Genomic DNA, 8,390 nt, shown 5'->3' with positions numbered 1-8,390 from the left:
CTTAAAGACTATTTTATGCACGTAGCCAATTTGAGTGGCTATTTTGGGGTTTGACAAAAAGTTATTAATTAAACTCTTATTTTTTCTTGAGGCTGGACAAATATTTTATATTTTTACTTTTGTTTTTGAAAAGAGATTATGGGCCCCCAAAAGGCCCACCCAGAATGATAGATTTATCGGCCCAAGGAGTACTGCACCGAGGCCCTAAAGATTCTTGTTCATTGTACAAGTAATAACGGTTCTAAAAAACAAGACAAGAAAACAGAGATATCTTGTCGGACCTCGTTAAAGACTGGCATTATTATATAATAATATAATACCAATAATTAAGATGTCAGGGGCCTAGTTTCACCGTTTAATTATACGTAGAGTTAAACTTTAAAAGAAAAGTATAGGATAGTAACATATTATCTGCCAACTTATTACTAATAATAATTAATTATTATATTTTAAACACATATATAAAGAGATACATCTAAAAAATATATCTATAAAGATATTTTTATTAAACACAGTTATAAAAAAGATATTTTTATTAGACACATCCACAAAGACACTTCCATTAAACACAATTATAAATAAAAATTGGCAGAAATTGATAGAAATGCTGTTGGTAACGTAGCAGGACCGAACCTTAAATTAGTTTTTGAGATTTTACGAATTGCACTTATTTAGGTTTTGATTTACTAATTCCATTATGTACGTTTTTAAAATTGTAAAAAATATATTTAATTAGTCTTTCACTTCATTTTCGGCCATAATCTTACCGCCGCCAAATGCAGGCTTTCATACTTACTGTAGGCATTTATATACGCTTCTGCGTCGTTTAATTTTTCCTCTTATGCTTACTCTGTATTTTTTAATACCCATACACACTATTCTAGCATCTTTGTCTATAACATTATAGGCTCTCTCTTCCTCCAATCTCCTTTTTAGCCGGTAGAGCTGTCGAATCGGTTTTTTTTTATGACACCGTCGATCTTCCAAAGCTTTCTGAAACTAAGCCGGAGTCATCTCAATCGGGCTCTAATTCCTCATCAGCAAATGTTGTGGCGTCGAACTCAAACATGGTGGTGCGATTGTCGAGTTAGAAATTACTGGAGGAGAAGGTCTGGGAGGCGTCGCCACGAATCGTGAAGATGGTGCCCTATGAAGCACGATTGACGTTGAGAAGAGTATAGAAAGGATACGGATAGATGTTGAAAGCGAAGGCAAATTTCGACGGGATTAGAGCCCAAGAACAGTGAAAGCAAGTTCGAGCATGGTATTCATTTTTCACGTCATTATTGGCGACATAGTTAAATAACTGAAAATGAGATGAAGGATTAACTAGATACATTTTTTACAATCTTAAGAATGTAGATCAATTGATAAGTCAAGTATTAAATTAATATATTTCGTGAATCTGAGTAACTATTTTGAGATTTAACTCGTTATACATAATTTTATAATATGAGAAAATTTTTAACTATACATATTCAAAGTCCGTTATGATTGAGTATCTTTTTATTTTAATAGTAAATTTTTCTATAAAAATGTCCAAGTTATGTTGACATCTTTATTTCTTTGTGTTGTATTATTAAGAGTGGGTAGGATAAACTAAAATGAAAATAACGAAAATTATTCGAATATGAACTCACAGATTATCATTGTGCTTATGATTTATCAAAGTTATTTGTTGAGTTGTGTTATTCTGGATTTGCTGACTCAGTAAAAGGATAAGCCTTTAGACGCATAAATAATACTTTTTGAAAAGTCAAATACTTCAACCGCTCGTATCAATTTCTAATACGAAGACAAAAGTGTGTGTATCTTATCTATGTTGTCTAATGATATTGGAGTAATAATAGAAGTTAATATACAATAACTTTTTCGTCCAATTATATCATATGATGTGCATGATTCTCTGCTAGGCATTATCCAATAAATTTTGGTGAGGCTCACTAATACATTTGAAAGAAAACAAAATACAAAATGCTAAATGAGTACAAATTCAACAAGATTTAATTCTAAAGCAAACTATTCATCATTTTTTTTCTATTTTCTCTTTCCCACATGCTTTATATATACACAGAAACTATGGTTACAAGCCTACGTACATGGCAAACAATAATGCTAGCACTTAAATTTAACTTGAAGATATTTTTGTTTTTAGCATAATAATACAAGCACCAGCAGTTATTGGAGAAAAAAAAGAAAAAGAAAAAAGAAGGCAGTTGAATTTGGAGAGAAAGTTCCGTGCGTTGTGATGATATATATTAATTCCTATTAATTAATGGAAGTTACCAACGTTTTCTTGTTCTTCCAATTCGATACCAACCTCAGCAAATCTTTTCTCTTTGTAAACGTACCACTTAGCAGCAACAAAATAAATGACGACATTGATAGCACTCAACAAAGCCAAAAGCCAATAAAAATCATAGAGCTTTCCTTGGTTGAGGTTATCGGCAAGCCATGGTTTTCCATGCGCCGTCAATTTATTCACTATGGAGACCAACAAGGAGCTAAAGAAGAATCCTAACGCCAACGTGCTCAAGAACAAACCAGTGCTCATTGTTTTCATCCCTTTCGGACACTCTCTCAGGAAGAAATCAAGTTGTCCCATGTACATGAACGCTTCTCCCACACCCACCAAGAAGAACTGCGGAACTAGCCAGAACACAGTCATTGGGATCTTGCTATGGGGAGTGTGCACCAGTCCATGTGATCTTGCTTCTTTCAACCGCTTAATTTCTATTGCGGCTGCTGCCACCATGGACAACACCGAAAACACTAAGCCCGTGCCCACGCGCTGCAAGGGGCTGAGCCCGTGCGGGTTCATGAGGAGTTTCTTGGCCACCGGAGCCACGAAGCGGTCGTAGAAGGGGACGGTTAGGAGGATGGTTCCGATTAGGAAGACGGTCATGGATGCCGGAGGGATTTTGAAGGTTTTTCCTATGTGGCAGTCCATGGTGACCGCTTGTGAGACCGAGAATGTTGTCATTTGTGCGTGGATGCACCAAAACATGATTGTCGTTGCCCATATCGGAAGCATTCTTAAAACCAATTTCACTTCTTCTACGTCCGTTAAGGTTGTTAGATACCATTTATTGTTCTTCATCGCTTCTGTTCCACTTGAATCCTTCATTGCAGCCTTGTCTAAGAACCTGCTCCGTCAACATAATTCAATTAAATAACAATCTATATCCAGCTAGCTTACCTATTTCTTTCCCATGCATGCACAATATATTATATTCTTGTATTATCTGGACTTCCAAATAATATATAATTTACACGAATATTTAATTATTGGTTATTGGTTTAGGATACAAGTATATAGCCTTCTTGTCCGTGAGAGAGGCAGCAATGGGAGGTTATTGTTGCATGCTCGTGAACATCTCTAGAGATTAAAGCTACCCTGCCCCTCGTGAGTTGCATAACCAAACTATAATAATTAATTTTACTTTAAATATACACTATTATATACTATTATAAATTAAACATTAAAAGTAAATAAATTATAACTCAAATGATATAGTCTTTCCATACTAATAACTGACTTTAGTAATTAATTTTAGTGTACATATAACATTACTCATAAATTAAACATCAAGAGAAAACTAAGGTGTACATTCCTCCTTATTACTCTTCAAATTAAGTTTTTCATTAGCGAAACGTTGTGTCTCTCCACACACCACAAAGTCCGATCTTCACAGTGGATAGAAATTCAAGTACAGTACTATGTAAAATTAATAGTTAAAAGTGATTAGATAAAAATTTAGTCAAATCAATTAAATTATTTAACAATTTTGTTATCAACTTTACGTGAAGCTTGTATAATTTTTTTCTAGAATAAAAGACAATTTTTTTCTCATTTCTTATTATATATTCTTTAAAAAGAAAAAGAAAGAGAGCGGGAAAACTATATATATTACCGGAACTGGTTGGAGTGCGGCAACCTTTGTTTGTTGGATTGGAGTCCGTCAGCAGCTATGTAATCCTCGTGAAAGAAGAAAGAAGAATCAGAAGGAGGTTGCAAGTGCCTCTTTCTCCAAGCAGCCACAAACACCACCGCAATCTGAGTCAATGGGCTACCCACCGGTTTCTTGTAACGGTACTTCTTAGTGCCTGACAGAAACACAGTAAGAGCAACCAGAATGGCGACGGCGCATATTCCATAACCCCAAACCCTTCCCTGATTGTCCTGAATGTACACAAGAACAGTCACGGCCGCCAAAGACCCTGTGCTCACGAAGAAGTAGAACCAATTGAAGAATTTAAGCATTTGCTTTCTCTCTTTTTCGTCAGTATCGTCGAACTGGTCTGAACCAAACCCGGATACGCTTGATTTGAGGCCTCCGGTGCCAAGCGCCGTCATGTAAAGTGCTAAGTATAACACCGTTAACTGTTTGCTGGTGGCTCTTTCGCAAGGTCCCCCACTGTCTCCTGTGCATTTTGGAGGGTGTAAGCTTGGTATTTTCGTCGACATAGCCAAGATCGCCACCCCCTGTTTATTTATTATTTCTTTATTAGACATCAGTGTATAATAATTAATTAACTAAGGAGTTTAAAATTAATTAAGGTAAAAACTCAGGTGCAGTCGAGTTCACGTGAAATTAATATCTGAGTTAATTAGATGATTTAACTATATTTTTATTTAACAACTCTCAGATATCAATTTTACTTAAAGTCGATTTTACTTAAATTTTTACAGTTAATTAAATAGATCTATGCTGGCTGGATATGTTTTATGTCCATCTTTATTGAACATATCGAAACAAGAAACAAATTAAACATACATGTATGAAAAAGTTAGAAACATATATATTACCGTTGCTTGAACAGCAGCGAAGATGGCAATGGTGCGGTATCTGCCAATCATCAAAGTGAAAGAAGGAAATGAAGAATGAAACTTGAAAGAAAGAAAGAAAGTAAAAGGGATGGGAGGATATAATCTATCTATATATAGTACCTTCCGAGAAAGGTGTCAGCAAGAAAGCCACCGAGCAAACAAAGCATGAATGAGGTGCCCAAGAAGTTAGTGACAACGTTGGCAGATTCAGCATTGCCCAAGTGCATGGTACCGGTCAAGTACGTCACCAAATTCACCGCAATACCCAGTGTCGTCATCCTCTCCATCACTTCTCCTCCTGTTATTATTACATATATAATCAATAAGACTAGCTAGAAGAAGAAGAGATATATATATAGATATCATGATGATGAGTTGATTAATGAAGAAGTGACCTAGAATCATGGCGGAGGCAGACCAGCCACCGGTCTTGGACCGCTCTGCCGGAGCACCCTTGTAGTTGGTGGCATCTGGGATTGTTTTCTCTTGTGTTGTGGGGAGAGCACTCATTATGCTACAAATTAAATTAATGGAAGATCAGATCAGATAGTGAAGCTTCTATGGGAGAAGTAAGGGGTGCTATGCCTCAGGATCCACCGGGCTCACCCCTTTATATACAACAAGGAAAGGGCCATAATGGAACAGTAGTATTATTCTTTTTATTATTATTATTATTGAATTTATGTTCCACCACCCTGCGCTTTAATTAACCCTATATAAAATTAATAATTAAAAATTAATAAATAATAATTTAATTAAACATTTTAAATTATTTAACCATTTTTAACTATTAATTTTATACGAAAAAAACTCTATCTTAGTTTTCACCTTATATTATTTCTCTCTTTATGTTCCCACACGCTGCCTCCTTTCATTAGTTTCGCTTCTTCAATTTAACTATATTATTCTATAACTATTATATCCAATTTTCAAACTCCATCTATTTACGCTAATATATATTTCTCTTAAACAATAATAGTAATAATAAGGAGATAGACAAGAGCTAATAATGATTTCAGGAGGTGGCTTAGCTTACATATTCCCTTCAATCAAGTTGTGGGATTTCTTGATGACAACCATCAACTAACTGTGCAACGTAACATATAATAAATATATGTTAACTTCAGTAGATTTCCTTTTGTTGAATTTGTGTTTGGTAATAGTTTAATTTGTTTCTTTCAGTCAGAGAACCGATACAATTTGACATAAATTAATATGAAATATTTGAATAAATTGCTATAATTGTTGCTGAAAAAAGAAAAGAATGTATATGTACATACATATCAAGAAATTTTCAATTTTATATATCTTCATCTTGTAGTGACCTTCTTGTTTAATTTCCTACGCCCTCTTCTTTTCTTGTTGCACGTGACAACAACTAGGAAGAACTGTTGATCGAGACAAATTCCATGGCATAACGGAAGGTCTTAAAATATACATAGAAGATAGTGATTAGCATAATTTTTACCAATAATAATTTCCAAAACACTCTTATTTTCAATTGAATTTTTTAATATTTGTTTAATTTACACTAGGCAATTAGAGGAGAATAATGAATCAAATTTAAATAGCAAACACACACGTTGATGATTTCACCAATGTGGGAGTGGAAATGCAAAGTTGAGAACCTAATTAACTACTCATGCAAACGGGAGTTAATGTACCGAAATTTGAACTATTGCAAAGGTTTCCATATTATTCAAACTTAAATATTAGCAGAAGAGAGTAGCAGTTGCAGCTATAGTAAAACTAAATTTCATTACCTTCGTGGATTCATGTCTATTTAATATCCAAAATTTGGTTTGTGATAGATGGAAAAGTGAGAATTGGGTTATTTAATCTTGACTAGCTTTAGTCTTATATTTGTTAAGTTTAAATTAATTAAATAATTTTAATATTTTAAAAAATATTAGTTTCTATGAAAAATGACATATATGTCTAAACATTCTCTTTAACATTTTTAAACATAAAGAAAGTTTGGATATTTTTCTATGATTTTATAAATTAATAAATACATTTAAATTTAGTTTATTTAAAATTGAAAAAAGATGATTAAGAAAGCATATCATTATAAATGCATCTTTTATATATACCAACTTGACGGTTTTGTATTTACTGTGGCTTATTTCTATCTTTATCAACCACCTTATTTTTCTTGATTATGATGTACTAACAAGTAAGAATTGGCTAACCAATAACTTATAGTTCAAAATGATATAATTTTTTTAAGAAAAGTATAGGTAGACAATAAAAATATTAAACAATGTGAATAATGGATATATCGGATATTCATTTCTTTAAGTGTGTGGATGGTTATTCTAATATTAAGATTTAGGTGGATAATTTAAAAGTATAGTGTGTTTTGATTTAATTGGTGGTTATTCATGTTGTTCAAGAAAATTATTGGTTACCTAGCATTACCCATTTTTTTATATTCATCTAAAGGTTACGGATTTAAATCTCACTCCTAATTTTAGAAAAAAAAAAATGGTTACTTTTCTTATTTTTTTTTATCTCATTACTTATTACTAATTAACCATGCAAGTTAATTTTGACATTACTTTTAAACTTACATGTGATGCTTAATAATTTTTCTATAATCAGGTATAATTCTTTTAAATTCATTCGTATGCATGACCTTCTTATATCTGTTTAAATATTAAAAAATATTATACCGTGATATAAGAATAATAAAATGTACTCCAAGTTCAGTTTTGAAATTTTAGAATAATTCACATTCACAATGAGAAAATAAAAATAAAATTTGTTTTATTTTTTTGTCTTTGTGTTCTAATATTTGTTTTTATACCTGATAATCCATGACCATATCTTATAATTAGCGAAAAAAAAGAGTAAGAAGCGGTGTGGAAAACCATTCAAGTTATGACGCGCGTCTTCTTGCTGGTGGGAGTTAATTCGCACCACAACTTTATTCAAAAATATATTGATTGATTGATTGATACTAGTCATAGATAATATGTGTTCGTTGTCAATTTCTGTTTCATTATCATGCTATTTAAAAACCCTTTTTATAAAGGGAAAAAAAAAGTGAAAACGTTTATATATCGGAGTCGAATATTAACAAACAAAATACACTTTATTTGGATGGCGTTTGGCACCATATATCATTATTTGAATTTCATTTTTTTAAGGATTCTACAATTTTTTCACTAACTCAACATCTAATAAGGACTGACGTCAAACTCAATTTAGCAGATATATACAAAGTTTTAGCTAATAAATACTTGTAAAAGTTTAGAGCACTAGTAACTTTTTTTTAATTTTGGTCAGCATGTAATCAGTAAAAAAAAGTGAGCTATTGGATGAAATTTTACACTAATTTCACATCATTAAAATTATTATTGATGACTATTTAATGGATACAAATCACAAAAATTGCTGTCCCTAACACTCCTCTAAATACTTTGGACACTGTAAAGATGTTAAATATAATTTTTTTAAAAATAATAATAAATATGCTAAATTTTTAAAATATTTATTATATTAAATTTTACAAAAATATGAAAATACTTTAAATAAATAACTTTAATGAAAAAAG

General features: G+C 32.2%; 1 protein-coding gene across 1 annotated transcript; it reads right to left on the bottom strand.

The window, feature by feature from the left end:
- Positions 1,983 to 5,438, bottom strand: LOC107643029 (protein NRT1/ PTR FAMILY 6.3). Its single transcript, XM_016346564.2, has 5 exons — positions 5,227 to 5,438; positions 4,952 to 5,129; positions 4,811 to 4,850; positions 3,915 to 4,486; positions 1,983 to 3,146 (listed from the first exon to the last, which is right to left on the bottom strand). Exons 1-5 carry the CDS (start codon positions 5,339 to 5,341, stop codon positions 2,273 to 2,275), a joined length of 1,779 nt encoding a protein of 592 aa, XP_016202050.1. The 5' UTR covers positions 5,342 to 5,438; the 3' UTR covers positions 1,983 to 2,272.

This window comes from Arachis ipaensis, chromosome B05 (assembly GCF_000816755.2).
Source record: "Arachis ipaensis cultivar K30076 chromosome B05, Araip1.1, whole genome shotgun sequence".
Lineage (NCBI taxonomy): Eukaryota > Viridiplantae > Streptophyta > Magnoliopsida > Fabales > Fabaceae > Arachis > Arachis ipaensis.
This window is presented reverse-complemented; position numbering and strand designations above follow the sequence as displayed.

Excerpts from the sequence above, each read along its gene's own strand:
- LOC107643029 (XM_016346564.2), bottom strand. The coding sequence starts at position 5,341 with ATGAGTGCTCTCCCCACAACACAAGAGAAAACAATCCCAGATGCCACC. Across the intron at positions 5,130-5,226 it reads TGCCTCCGCCATGATTCTAG|GAGGAGAAGTGATGGAGAGG; the intron begins GTCACTTCTTCA and ends TAATAATAACAG. Across the intron at positions 4,487-4,810 it reads TCGCTGCTGTTCAAGCAACG|GGGGTGGCGATCTTGGCTAT; the intron begins GTAATATATATG and ends ATAAATAAACAG.